At 47.4% G+C, this 14,623-nt stretch overlaps 1 protein-coding gene across 2 annotated transcripts in view; it reads right to left on the bottom strand.

Annotated features, from left to right (window-relative positions):
- Nucleotides 1-10,791: 10,791 nt before the first annotated feature.
- The window catches only part of VGLL1 (vestigial like family member 1), a 30,116-nt gene continuing 26,284 nt past the window's right edge, over nucleotides 10,792-14,623 (bottom strand). For both annotated transcript variants that reach the window (XM_047716058.1, XM_047716057.1), the window contains exon 4: nucleotides 10,792-12,425. In XM_047716058.1, coding sequence (XP_047572014.1) covers nucleotides 12,385-12,425 — 41 coding nt within the window. In that variant the 3' untranslated portion in view covers nucleotides 10,792-12,384. The remainder of the gene's footprint in view (nucleotides 12,426-14,623) is intronic.

Raw genomic sequence — 14,623 nt, forward strand, 5'->3', positions numbered from 1 at the left:
GGATAAGATGAATTTTGTCCTATGATAAATTCTCTATAGTTTAAAAAATTCTCTTGAGAATTTTCTCAATTTTTAAAAATTCTTTTTTTCCCTTCCCTTTTGCTACAAAATGCATTTACCTCCAGCCAGATAAAATTCTCCAACTGCCTATGTGTGTACGTATTATAAGGACCTTCTTTGACACATGGGCTGTTAATCAGAGCCAATTCTAATTATTAAAATGTATACCAGGCATTTTTGTCTCTTAAAATAGAATTGAAGCAGACTGCTAACATGTAAGCCCTAAGTCTGGTCATTGACATAAATGTGAGGCGGTTCTTCACCAATGAGTCCGGAGCGACAGGTTTCCCCATCCCGGGTTCAGATCGTTTTTAACAAGAATATTTTATAGCTCTCTCTTACAAGTCCTGATCCCTCTGGCAGTTTTCCCCTGCCCCCGGAGTGGCCGCGGTCAACTCTCTAGGGCAGAATTAGTTCCTCCAGACTCTGTAGCTCTGTTCTTCCTGCAGGAACTCTTGGAGACAAGAGGAAAAGGTGTCATCCCCCAAAGACTGAAAATTGAGCTGTTTTTCTTCGCATTGAAAAGATGGGGGGAAAGCAGCAAAGAGAAGTAGTTCGCCAGGCTACACAGCTAGAGAGCGGTAGGACTCCAGAGCACTTGGCCTTCACTATTACCCCCTTGGGAGCTCTCAGTAAGCAGCATAAATCTGTGTGCTGCGGCAAAGGAGTGGGTTCGAAGTCACAGTCAAGGGCAAGCTCTGTAACCCGACAGCTGCCAGCGTTCCACCTGGCAACACACGCCACCTGTCTGAGCCTCACTTGCCTAATCTATATAATGGGGCTACTCATATTTGCTCCACAGCCCTCACTGGTTTGTCGTGATGCTCCAAGGAGATGTGTACTCAGAGGACGGCTACAACAATAAAATGCTGTGCACGGACTCTCACTTGGAGGCTGACACAGAGCAGGGGCTCAGTACCGCGGCTCAAAAGAGCGCAGAGATCCTGTTCCACACGAAACGCACTTGATTCTAATTCTCTGTTTGGGAAGCGGTCTTCCCCACGGGACTGAGTCTGCCAAGGACAAAGACCAGAACTTGCCATCTCTGCCTCCACGGCACCTCGCCCAGTACCTGGCATCGAGAGAGCACCTGCAAACCGGCAGAGCTGGTGGGAGTGGGAGTGCTCGCGGCCCAGCCGGGGCAGCCCCAGCGGGAGCACGGGGCCCGAGTGCCGGCCGCGGCGCCAACAGCACCCGCCTGCGGCCAGCAGAGAGCAGCAGAGACCCCCGAGTCCGGCCCCCTCTGCCCACAAGCCCCCGCACCCCCCACGCCGCGTGCATCCGGACCGGGCCTCCTTCCATCTCTAACCTTGCGCCGCACTTGGCCTCTCTCCAAAGGGGTGGAAATCGGGCCCGGTTTGACTAAAATGTTTCCCCGAACCTAAGCAGTTTGCAAATTTCGGCCTGAAACTGGGGCAACGGGAGCAGTTTTAGTCAGCAAGGCCATTCCCAGTGTGAACTTAGACGGCATCCTTGAGGTCTGAAACTGCGGGGCAGGACGGCTTCCCACTTGAATGCATTTGACAAAAGGTCTTGCAGAATCTGGAAAGAACTCCCGGCTTTAGAAGATTGGAAACTGGAAAGTTCTGCTTTTTTGTTGTTGTTAAATAGCGCTTTCAAAGATCCCTTCGAGAGGGCTGCCTATCTACATATAATTTGATGTTCTACAGTGAAGTAGAGAGCCAGATGAAAGCCGCCCAGGCCCAGGTTGGGAGTCATTAAAGTGGCTGAATGAACAGTAATTATTTTAGCTGGCGGTGGGAAGAAGGGCCCAGCACACTGGTAAAGTGCATTGCCCGCTTCTGCTAACTGATGGGCCGACCTTATTATCTTTCTCGTTTGACACCGAAAGACCGCTGGAACTAATGGCTTTTCAAGGGAAAGCAAAAGCTTTCTATTTATTTACTTTATTCTCTGGCTTTTACAGGGTTCCATTTTAATGCCCCTTAATTACGCTATAGCAGTTGAGTGTAGGGGGTTAAGAGTATGGGCTTTGGAGTCAGACAAAACCGGGACCCCCATCCCACCTCCGCAGCTTCCCAGCTGCGTGGGCCGGGTCCCTCGCTTGAGCACTCTGAGTTTTATTTTCTTTTATCTGCAAAAGAGTGACTCTAATTCGTGACTCGTAGGCTTATTGTGATGATTCAATGAGCTGATGCGTCTAAAGCACTTAGGCCAGAGCCCGTGCATGGCAAGTACGCAGGAAATCGGAGCCCTTTCTACTCAAATAGTCGAACAATTGTGCACACATGCACACTCCCACACACTTGACGCATTCACCTGGAGAGTGGGCTGTGGCAGCGGTGATAAGATGCGCTGACAAAGAAACACGGCTCCGAAGAATGAAGTCAGTGGCCAAAGCTGGTCAGAAAGCCCTGGAGATGGACCTCAACCCCTGTGTGTCTGAAGCCGATGGCTAGAACAGAACCTCCCCCGTCAACTTTGTTCTAGAGGGACCACCCGTTCTTTCCTCCAGCCTCCGATCTCTCAAAGCCTGGGTGTCAGGGAATGTCCTGTGCCCCCTCAGGGGGTCAGCTGCGGGTAGGGGCACAGGTAGGGGTCCAAGAAGGATCTGTAAAGTTCATTTGTTGTCCTCGTTGGCCAAGAGTAATAGCATTTTCATTCATTTACTTATTGGACAAAAATTTACTGAACGAGGTCCCTATGGCAGGCGCCGTGTTAGGCACGCTAAAACAGAGATGACTCAGACATGAGGACTGCCCTTCTGAAAACTGGTTCTTTTCTTTAGGAAGTAGGAGCAGTGATGCTTTTCAGTTTATTCAGAATGATCAACTCGATCATTCTGGTAACATAACATAAGAACTAAGACGGAAGTTGCCCTGAGTTGGGTTTCTGCCTGGCCTAAACATCCATTGATTATCTGTTCTTTCTACATCACAAAACACATTGGTTTGCAAGTAGGAAAGTGTACCTGAATTTCCAGAACCTACTGGCATGGTGGTACCTTATGGTATTAGCTAATGAAGTCTTGAAGACCGACCTTCAGCTTTTGAGGTCAAGCCATGTTAACACCGAGGTTTGTCTTTTTGTTTGTTTGTTTGTTTCATTTTTCAATTCTAGACTTACGCCTTTTAGAACCTTGACATTTTACACCATAGGTTTGTTCTGTCTGGCTTTTGTTTTTAAACTGTGTATAATTTCATAATTACAATAATTCTAGAAGCTCCTGGGAATAAGCCAGTCGAATGGACATCTCACCATCACAATTAGGATTGGACACACAAAACCCCAACCAAAGGGTTGGAAAATTTTAAAAATGGATCCCAACCGCTTTCCCCCAAAGTGCTTTTTGTCATTAGTTAGAGGAAAGCAAGCTAACTGAGAACGGGTTTAAAGTACCTCCAACCGCATACGCTGCTGTTGCCTTCACAACATGAGCAAATCATTACCAGAAATCTGGTTTTTTTGTACCATCTAGTGGTACGTCCCAATACAGCGGATACGTAAATGTTTTTTTAAGTTCATGGTTCTTTAAGAGAGTCACTCTCTGAGGGCTCGGGTCAGGGGGCCGTTTCATATAGAGGTTGTTGGGGGCAAGGAGAAGGTCAGCTTCCTCTCCCCGCTGTTATTCTGAGCTTTGTGGCTGGATTCCTCACCCGTCGTGAGCAGGAGAGCTTCAGGTGTACAATGTAACAGATCCCAGGTGTGCACTAACCGCAAGAGTAAGGGCAAGGGACACACTTACGCGGTGAGAGCAAAGAACAGAACGTGTTCACCACGACCTCGCTCTTCTTCCCTGGACGTTGTTTAAAGGCTCCCAGAACTAAGGGGTTTTTAAAACAATTTTTTTTTAAATGTAGCCCAAAGCATATAACATAAAATTGACTATCTTAGCCATTTCTCAGTGCACAGTTCAGTAGTATCAAGTACATTCACAGTGCCGTGCAACAGACCTCTAGAACTTTTCATCTCGCAAAATGGAAACTCTTTCTGGGGAACCACAGCTCCCGATTTCCCCTCCTCCACTAACCGCGTTTACCAATGGATCGCTTGCAGGCAGATATTCCTCTAAGGGCCGGTGTTTTTATCGTACTTATTAAATTACAATACAGAAATATGTGAATAATGGATAATTGTCATGAAAAAGCAGTCATTATCACAAAAACAAATGGCTCTCTCCTCCCCCCTCCCCCCACCCAGGGCCCACTACCTCGGGAACAAAAGGATGATTTTGGCAGTCGTGATGCCTTATCTTTTGTTAACCAAATCTCTGAGCTGAGTTCCTGTTTGCCAAGTGCCCTTGCTCCCGACGCCTAGGAGCAGGAGTTTGTAGATCTTTAAACGCAGGTATCTGTGCAAAGAAAAAGTTAAAATTATTTTTTTTAATTGCAGGATTATACCAAAGGAATTCCAGGCTCACCAGGGAAAAGGTGATCCTGGGGGCTAATGAAGGGAAAGTTTCCCTCTGGGTACCTGCTGTAGACTGTGGGTTTTGTCCACCTCTCCCCCTCCCCCACCCAGCCCCAGCCAACTTCTAGGTTTTAACCTAATCCCTGAGTATTTCGTGATGGTATTTGGAGGTGGGACCTTTGGGAGGTGATTAGGTCCTAAAGGTGGAGGCTTCACGAATGGGAACTGTGCCCTTATGTAAGGGACCCAGAGCAACCTTGCCCCTCCCCCCCCCCCCCCCCCCCCCCCCCCCCCCCCGTGAGGACGCAGCAAAAAGGTGACCACCTATGAGACAGGAAGCGGGCTCTCACAAGCCCCCAGGTCTGCCTGTGCAGACTTGGACTTGCAGCCTCCAGAACTGTGAGAAATAAATTTCTGTGGTTCATAAGCCACCCAGTCTGTGCTAATTCATTATGGGAACTCTAATGGACAGAGACAGGGGCCTTGAGGGAAATTACTGAACTGCTGACAGCCTCAATTTCCTCATCTGTTGGATGGGAATAACAACACCTACCTGTCATAAAGATAAAATGAAGTAAGTCATATGCTGTAACCAGCACATAGGAGGTGATCATTAAACACTCATTCCCTCCCCTCTCCCATTTATGGCAATATGTATACATACCTCCCAGAGCGTCAGTTTCCTTGTCTGTCAATTGCGTGGGTCACTGTGAGGTTCAAAATGCAGCAATGCATGTGAAAGTTACTTCGTAACAGACCATAGATGTTTTTTAAAAATTCATTTTTATGGGGGCACCTGGGTGGCTCAGTGGGTTAAAGCCTCTGCCTTCAGCTCAAGTCCTGGGATCTAGCCCCGCATTGAGTGCTCTGCTCAGCGGGGAGCCTGCTTCCTCCTCTCTCTCTGCCTGCCTCTCTGCCTACTTGTGATCTCTGTCAAATAAATAAATAAAATCTTTTTAAAAATTCATTTTTATGGCTATAGAGTTGTAACTTATCAAGAAAGAAAATAATCATTGAATACAGGTAATTAGTATTTCCCAAAGAAGGTTATTAATATTGTCCTGATAAGCAAAGATTTGTCTTGAATCACTTAGATAATGTATGCGTCTGAAGGCCGGGCCCTGGCCTGGCCTGGGTCATCTCTGGAGGCTCTTTCTGACCCGGGGAGTGTATCACTCTCTTCCAGTCTCACAAAAAGAACAGGACTCAAAAAGAGAATGGCTCTGGGTTATCAGGGAAGCTTTGGAAGAACAGAACAGATTTTGCTGCTTCCCAGTGATCACACCACTCAGAGAGAACCACTGTTGATTTTCTAAGAATTTTCTGCGTAAGACACGTATGAAAATTATTTTCTCATGAAAATAACACATGCTTGTAAAAAATGCCAGCGGGGGCGCCTGGGTGGCTCAGTTGTTACGCTTCTGCCTTCAGCTCGGGTCATGATCCCTGGGGTCCTGGGATAGAGCCCCACATGGGGCTCCGTGCTCATAGGGGAGCCTGCTTCTCCCTCTCCCTCTTCCTCTGCCATTCCCTCCACATGTGCTTTCTGGCTCTATCTCTCTGTCAAATAAATAAATAAAATCTTTTAAAAAAATCTGAACTAAAAAAAAAAAAAAAAGCCCCAACAGCACAAAAGGGTATAACATGAAAAGTAAAATGTCCCTGACCAACACCACCACACACATCAGCTCCCCAAACCCACTCCGCAAAGGACTTCATTGGTAACAGATTCTCTGAGATTCTCCCAGTAAATATCCATCCATGTTCTTCCCATGTACAGACACACATATACTGGCTACACATATATATACACACATACACATGCATGCATGCCTGCGTATACGTACACACCCCCGTTTTTCAGAAAAAGTCTTAGTCATATAAAAGATCATGATAAGGGCACCTGGGTGGCTCAGTCGGTTAAGCGTCTGCCTTCCGACTTGGGTCATGATTCCAGGGTCCTGGGATCGAGCCCCACATGGGGCTCCTTGCTCAGGGGAAGCCTGCTTCTCTCTCTGCCTGCAGCTCCCCCTGCTTCTGTGCTCTCGGTCTCCCTCAAATAAATAAAATCTTTAAAAAAAAAAAAAAGATCATGATAAAGGGCGTCTGGGCGGCTCGTCATTAAGTGTCTGCCTTTGGCTCAGGTCAAGATCCCAGGGTCCTGGAATCAAACCCATCATCGCTATCGGGCTCCCTGCTCAGTGGGAAGCCTGCTTCTCTCTCTTCTACTCCCTCTGCTTGTGTTCCTTCTCTCGCTGCCTCTCTCACTCTGTCTCTGTCAAATAAATAAATAAAACCCTTTTTTAAAACAAAGAAGATCATGATAAATGTGAATGATACCCATGAAATTGTGTTAACACTGTGCAAAGCAACAACTTCCGCCTTCCCTGCACACACACACTAACATCTCCTTTTCCAAAAACACACAAAGGGATAACACCAAACTGCTGTTTTGTAGCTTGCGTTTCTCAATTAATGATAATTGCTTTCCATTTCGGTGTAGAGAAATCCACCTCTCTGTACCTACTTCCCCGTGTTTGACTGTATAGATGTATTATTTATTTAGCCGATTTGTTTTTGACAGAAACTGGGGCCACGTCCAGGTTTCTGGCTACTATTAATACTGTAATAAATAATTACACCGCTTTGAATCATATGCATACATTTTACAATGAGCCTTAAGCCCCTGTGTGTGTGCAGTGCACGTATGGACAGTTTGTGTACTTAATAATATGCATTTTCATGACTAAAGATCTGCAGCATCATTTTTTAAAGGTAGGTTGGTTGGGGCGCCTGGGGACTCAGTGGGTTAAGCCTCTGCCTTTCGCTCAGGTCATGATCTCAGGGTCCTGGGATCGAGCCCCGCATCGGGCTCTCAGGGAGCCTGCTCCCCCCCCCCCCCCCGCCCCGCCTGCCTCTCTGCATACTTGCGATTTCTGTCTGTCAAATAAATAAATAAAATCTTAAAAAAAATAAAGGTAGGTTTGTTTATTTATTTACTTATTTATGTCATCCCTTCGCTCCATATGGGGCTCTAACTCACAACCCGAAGATGAAGGATGGCTTACTCCACCCACTGATCCTGCCAGCCGTCCCTAAGCATCATTTTTAAAGTCTGTACATTATATGTATTGGATGGATGAAACATAATCTCTTTAGCAAATGCCCTGCGGTTGGGGATTTATGCTGTTTCTGATTTTTCATGATTATGAACAATGCAGCATTGAACACCTGTATACTGCGATCTTGGTGCTTTCGTCAAATTCTTTTCCTAGGATACATTCCTAGAGGTGAGGCTGCCAGGCCTAGGGGTATGCCTATGTGGAAGAGCGGTCACTTCATTTCAGGTGGTGGTCCCCAGGTCCTGGGATCGAGCCCCACTAGATTCGACTAGACTCGGGCTCCCTGCTCAGTGGGAAGTCTGCTTCTCCCTCTCCCACTCCTCCTGCTTGTGTTCCTGCTCTGGCGGTCTCTCCCTCTGTCAGATAAATAAATAAAAATCCAAGAAAGAAAGAAAAGGGAGAAAAGAAAGAAAGGAAGAAAACGAAAGAAAGGAAGAAAAAAGAAAAGAAAAAGAAAAGAAGAAAGAAAGAAAGAAAGAAAGAAAGAAAGAAAGAAAGAAAGAAAAAGGAGAAAAGGAAGAAAAAGAAACGAAGAAAGAAAAACGTCCAATTCTGTCCCGAGGATGTGCTACACGGAGTCCTCGCATAGGACAGCCTGGGCAGGGGGTCGGGGGTATTTATATCAGGTAGGTAGGCAGTTTCCAGTCCTGCTGTGGCTGGGCAAGTTAATAGCCCCAGGGAGTTCCAAGTTCTAACCCCAGGACCCTGTGACTATCTTCAGGAACACGGCCAAGGGGAACTAAGGGTGCAGATGGCGTTAAGGTTGCCAATCAGCCTCACTTAAAACAGGGGGATTATCCTGATTATCCCGGTGCCCAAGGGAATCACAAGGATCCCTGACAGTGGAAGAGGAAGCAGGCACTAGAGTTAGGGGTGCGAGCTTCTGGGGGGCTTCAAACTGTGAAAGGCATAAGCGGGGAGGAAGCAGAGGGGAACAGAGCGAGACTGTGGGACCAGGCACTCAGCGAACCGCGCTTCCTGCACCAGAATGGCACATCTACCCCCTCCCCCTCCCCCCACTCCTGTTCTTCCTTCTGCTCCTCGGTTGTTCCGACCCTGGCCTCTTCTTCGAGCCCGGGTATGGCAACTGTTGCTAAGCCTGGTTGTAAATACATTTGTTTCAAAACGTAGCCGTCAGCAACGGAAATGACTTTAGGGATCATCTCATTTTCCACATAGAGAAACAGAGACCTGGCAGGGTGGGGGCCTCAATCCAGAGGACAGCGAGCGAGCTGCAGAGTCGGAGCTGCAGAGTCCGGACTGGAACGCAGGGGTGGGGGTTGGGGGGCGCGGGAGGGGGTGGGTCCTCGCTCGGGGTTTGCAGCAGCCTTAGGAGAAAGCTGCTCGGGGGTGCCTGAGTGGCTCAGAGCCTTACGGGTCTGACTCTTGGTTTCCACTCGGGTCAGGATCTCAGAATCTTCCGTCTTAGGAGACGGAAACCCTTGTCCCCTTGTCAGGCTCCCTGCTCAGCGGGGAGTCTGCTTTCCCTTCCCTTCAGCCCCTCCCCCTACGCGCGCGCGCACACACACACACACACACACTCTCTCTCTCCCTAAAATAAATAAATAAATTTTAAAAAAGATTTTATTTATTTATTTGACAGAGAAAGACAGGGAAGAGAGGGAACACAAGCAGGGGGCCAGGGAGAGAGAGAAGCTGGCTTCCTGCTGAGCAGGGAGCCTGATGTGGGGCTTGATCCCAGGACTCTGGGATCATTACATGAGGAGAAGGCGGACGCTTATGGAGTGAGACACTGAGGAGCCCCCAAAATATTTTTTTTAAAAGGAGGGGCCCCTGCGTGACTCAGTCGCTTTAAGTGTCTGACTTCAGCTCAGGTCATGATCTCAGGGTCCTGGGACCCCAGGTCAGACTCCCTGCTCAGCAGGGAACCTGCTTCTCCCTCTCCCCCTGCGTCTCCCCCATGAGTGCTCGCCCTCCCTCCCTCTCTCTCTCTAATAAATAAAATCTTACCCCCCTCCCGCCCCAAAAAGTCTGCTCATTTGGAAAGATTAGTGGAGGGTCACCGTTTTCACCAAAAAAGTAACCATCACTGCTATAAATAGACTCGACTTGCGTCAAAGCCTAATCATTAAAAGGAAAAAAAAAACCCAGACTGCTCTTTGAGGCTTAACTTAATCTTAATTAAATTTATTTAAAAATAACGATAAAACTATAAGCCTTATAAAAATGCGAGAGCCCACTTCATTCCCACTAATGTGTAAAAATTCACAGCGACGTACAGTTTTAAAGTCTTACACAGTAAAGGCATTGAGATGGGCCATTGCATTATTAACTGCACATGTGGAAGATACAAATGGTTTACTAAATTGTTTTCAATTCATTATATCAAGCTAGGGAAACCATTATGGAAAGGGCAGAAATCGTGTTTGTGGGGAAGAGAGAACGATATTCTAGTTAGCATTTATTTGTGGAGATGACTTTATTTCCAGTACTACCCACAATGCTCATTTGTACAATGGAAGAGCGCTCCAGCACCAGTCTCAACTGGATATGTAAACATTCTTACTTGGAACTTTTTTTTTTAAAGATTTTATTATTTTTTTTTTAAGATTTTATTTATTTATTTGACAGAGATCACAGGTAGGCAGAGAGGCAGGCAGAGAGAGGAAGGGAAGCAGGCTCCCTGCTGAGCAGAGAGCCTGATGCGGGGCTAGATTCCAGGACCCTGGGATCATGATCTGAGTTGAAGGCAGAGGCTTTAACCCACTGAGCCACCCAGGCGCCCCTATTATTTTTTTAAAGTAATCTCTACACCCAACATGGGGCTCCAACTCACAACCTTGAGATGAAGAGTCACAGGCTTTCCGACTGAGCCAGCCAGGTACCCCTCTTACTTGGAATCCTTAAGGTGGTCTTTGCTTCTAGAAAAAGGAAGTTGTCACCTTTTTCTTGGTTTTTTGTTTTTGTTTGGGGTAGCAGCTGAAGAGTCAGTCAACCATGTCACTTGCCCATTCCCCAAAATTGTAGAGAAAGAACCCATCTGCTAATTCTACACCCTTCACCCCCAAACTAGCATCTCACAAGATTATCAACGAGGAGTGTAGATGAACCCCCCAGAAAACACACAGGACCAGCCACCCCAACTTTGCATGCTAATTTTTAATTACAAGAGTAAAATGCCAAAAGTGAGTCAAAGAAATGCTTTGCGAGTCAACTTTTTGGAAGTGAGGTGGGAAAGGAAACAAAGGATGCGTAGAGAAAGCCAGAAGTCTAAGTCCAGGATGAAGCAGGAGTTGATCTGTGTGGGGATTTACTGGTGTATGCTGGAAGGGCAGGGGTCTCTCAGAGGCAGGAGACCTTGCTTCCCTCTTTATTACTGTGGGGAAATGAATTACAGCTTTCAGCTTGATCCAAGAGAGAGCTTCGGAATCTGCAAGGAAATGTTATCAGATTTTACCAGGCTGCAGAAGATGCTAGCCTTCTTGGAATCATTTCTTCTTTTTCCCCAAATAGCATATTAAGAGTTCAATCCTGATGGTACATATTATCTTTGAGCTCAGATTAATCTTTCCAGCAGCAGCCAAGAGAAGCACACACTTGTATAATTACACATCACAAGCGCTAGGACCAGCCCCCACCCTGAATTTCTCCATCACCTAAAAAAGAACATGGCTTTTGAAGGTAAATAACTCCGAGAGAAACTGTATTAGCTAAGTATCTTTTCTCTCACTAAATCTAGGAAACATATGTACTACATCGGAAAAAACGTAGTCTCGAGACAGTTACTGTATTACACTGCCAAGGTCACACATTCACTCATACAAGATCTGTGGTCTTTATTTACACAGCAGATGGGAGGAAAAAGATCCAAGAGTCACGTTGGCGTTAACCCTCAATAAGTAGTATGATAGGGAGACCTTGTCACTGACACTGAAAGAGCTAAGGGGAAGGCTTCATTGTTTGTGCAAGCCAGGTGGGCCCCTGGGGGTGGCTGGAAGGTGTCACCAGGGTCCAGCTTAACACCTGTGGTGGTGGTGGGGGGGTGATGCCAGTGTCCCCAGCCTCAAAGTGAGGGCAGAAAGAAACTCGGGGAACTGCAACTAAGAAATGCTCTTGGCACAGAACTTAGTCGAGGCCCAGTCTGGAACGGGGCAGTCTGCTAACTAATTTCCAATACGTTCATTCTCAGGTTTCTCAACAACTCCCATTTGGAATCACTTTTTTTTTTTTTTTTTTTTAGAATGGAGGTATCAAAAATTCCAAGCAAAAAACTTCATTCACCAGAGCCTTCCCAAACCTTCTCAGCTTCCTTCTAGACTCTGAGGATGCAGGCAATGCCCAGCCTCAACTTCCTCAATGGGTCTTGCCCACCCCGTTTTCATTCTGCCTTTGGCAGAGACAGGAGCGCAGCTGGCCAGGGTCTGGGTTAAGGTTAGAAAGCTGCACGCCGTTCCTGCTATATACTCTGTTCAGTGGGCAAATTGGGACCACACCCCACAGGACACCCCAGGGTCAGTCTTGGTTTGAAAAACCCTGCTGGTAGAGGGTAAGGGCACTGATTTCTAAGGAGGGAAGCAGGTACAGGGAAGGTGGGAGAGGCAGGCAGGGGGGCCGCGACGGTTCTCATCCCTGAACCGCTCTTTTCACGGTTCCATGTGTTGGTGAGTCACTAAAGTGCGAAAACTCCTGCCACAGGATGTAGGTGCCAAAGAAGAGAAGTTCGGATTTTAAGGGGAACAGCAATGTGCTCTTGGCTCGATGCTCTTTAGTGATGGAAAGACTAAGGACGCTGCCATCTCTAGACTCTGGATTCACAGTAGAAAATCATGAGCAGGTTTGGGAAAAGGAATTCTCTTCTTCAGACTGAGGTTCAATAAAAGAACACATTTCTTCTCTCCGGCGACTGGCTTTCTGGAAAACAGGATAAGCACGATGAGGAAGAAGCCATCTGAATCCCGACCCCACCGCTGCCTCGTTGTGTGACCTTAGGCAGAGTTCCCTAGTCTCTCTGAGCCCCACATTTTCACCTGTTAAACGAGGCTGCTAATGTACCTTCCAAGATTCTGGGAAGGAGCACATGAATTAAACACACGGAAAGCCCTTCAAACAGGGCCTGGCACATATATGCTCAACCAATGTTAGCTACTATTTTGTTAAAGAGGCAGGGTCTTCAGGGCGCCTGGGTGGCTCAGTTGGTTAAGCCTCCGACACTTGGTTTTGGCTCAGGTCCTGATTTTGGGGTTGGGAGAGGAAGCCCAGTGCTCATAGGGAGTCTGCTTGAGATTCTCTCTCTCCCTCTCCCACTGCCCCTTCCCCCAACATTTACACAGGCTCTCTCTTTCTCTCAAATAAATAAAATCTTTATATAGACTTAAAAAAAGAGGCACTGTCATTTTATGTAGTAGAGTAGAATTGGCATCGTAGGGAAGACCAAGGACTTGGAGGTCAGAGAAAGTGTACTCTGGTACTCACTGACCTTGACTTTGGGCTAATTATTTAACCTCCCTAAACCTCAATTTTCCTGTCCTGTGAATAAAGATAAAAATAGTACCTACCTTATAGGTAGCTATCGGTTCTTCTTTTGCTTCACTTCAGTGAATCTTAACCATTCTCATCTCGAATGACCTTTTACTTCCTTCTACCCCAGCCAACCATTCCTACGGCAGGATGCTAGACTCTGTCATAGCCCAAACACGTGGCACCCTTGCCATTTCAATTTCAAACATCTACTCTCCACCCACCACCTCCCATGTCAGTGGCATATGTAGTCTTAGCGCTACCTGTTTCCATAACCTAATCCTCCAGTCCAACAACCTCCACTACCCTTTGGCTCAGGTCACGATCCCAGGCTCCTGGGATTGAGCCCCACGTCAGGCTCCCTGCTCGGCGGGGAAGCCTGCTTCTCCTTTTCCTGTTTCCCTGCTTGTGTTCCCCCTCTCGCTGTCTCTCTCTGCCTCTCAGTCAAATAAATAAATAAATAAATAAATAAATAAATAAATAAGATCTTTAATTAAAAAAGCGGGGCTCTAATATTTGCCTTCTATCTGTATGATAATGGGAATGATCAAACAAAGATGAAGGGATCAAATGATGATGGGGGAGGATGAGGATAGCCTCGTGGGGAAGGTCACCGAGACCAGAGAAGGGCCACGTGGCAGCACAGACATTGGCTAGGAGGAGGGAACACGGTAACATTGAACGGGTCCAAAAGGAGAGTGAGGACACAGGTGCACGTCGATTCACAGGTGTGTTTGTGGGGAGTCAGAAGAGTACTAATCAGATGACCTCTGTTTTCTCCATCAACTCTGCGGCAAGAGCATCAGCTGAGGGTGCGAATCTGGGGTTGAAAAGTGGGCAAGTATGGCAGTCGTGGGTTTCCTGAGGGCCCAGCTGAAGTCTGAGGTCAGGAGTCGCAAGTACAAACAGCTGGGCGGGTGATCTTCCCAAGGGCTGTTTGGTTGGCGTGAGGCACAGAAGGGAGCCAGCGAGGTTCATGCGGGATGGAGGCTTTGGCAGGTGAAGGCAATGGTTGTGGAGGGGGATGTGGAGAAAAGTTGCTGAGGGAGGTTTAGGGAGGTTAAGTAACTTGCCTCGGCTACAGGAGGGGACTGAGCCCATATCAGAGGGGGACGAGGAGACTTGACCTTCCTTCTTTTGACCAATCTTTATCTGGCACCTCACACAGGAGATCTTTTGGAACTACTGATTCCTACTGAAAGAGTCATCCAGTTCACTCTGATAAAGGCTCGTAAAAAATATACAAAGAATCAAACGTCTAGAGGCAATGGAGCTCTGTGCCAAATCTATCAGAAGTGAGAACACGCAATCTGTGCCTTTCCCAAGCTCTCCCGTGGTGCTCACCATCAGCCAAGATCTGGGAACTTGAAGAGCAGGGGATTTGCTGGGGCGCCCAGAAGTGGCCCCCTTCCCAGTCCCCGTGCCCTGCTGTCTCCCTCTGCCCAGAGCCACAGGGGCGGGACAGCTGACTTGGGACAGTTGGCATAGCCAAGTACCCATTCCCCATCTCCCCTCAACTGCTCTCTGCTCCGGAAGTCCATCCCCTTGACCTTCGCCCAAGGTACTGTTGTTCATGTGCCCGCTTTCCCAGC

This window comes from Lutra lutra, chromosome X (assembly GCF_902655055.1).
Source record: "Lutra lutra chromosome X, mLutLut1.2, whole genome shotgun sequence".
Classification (NCBI taxonomy): Eukaryota; Metazoa; Chordata; class Mammalia; order Carnivora; family Mustelidae; genus Lutra; species Lutra lutra.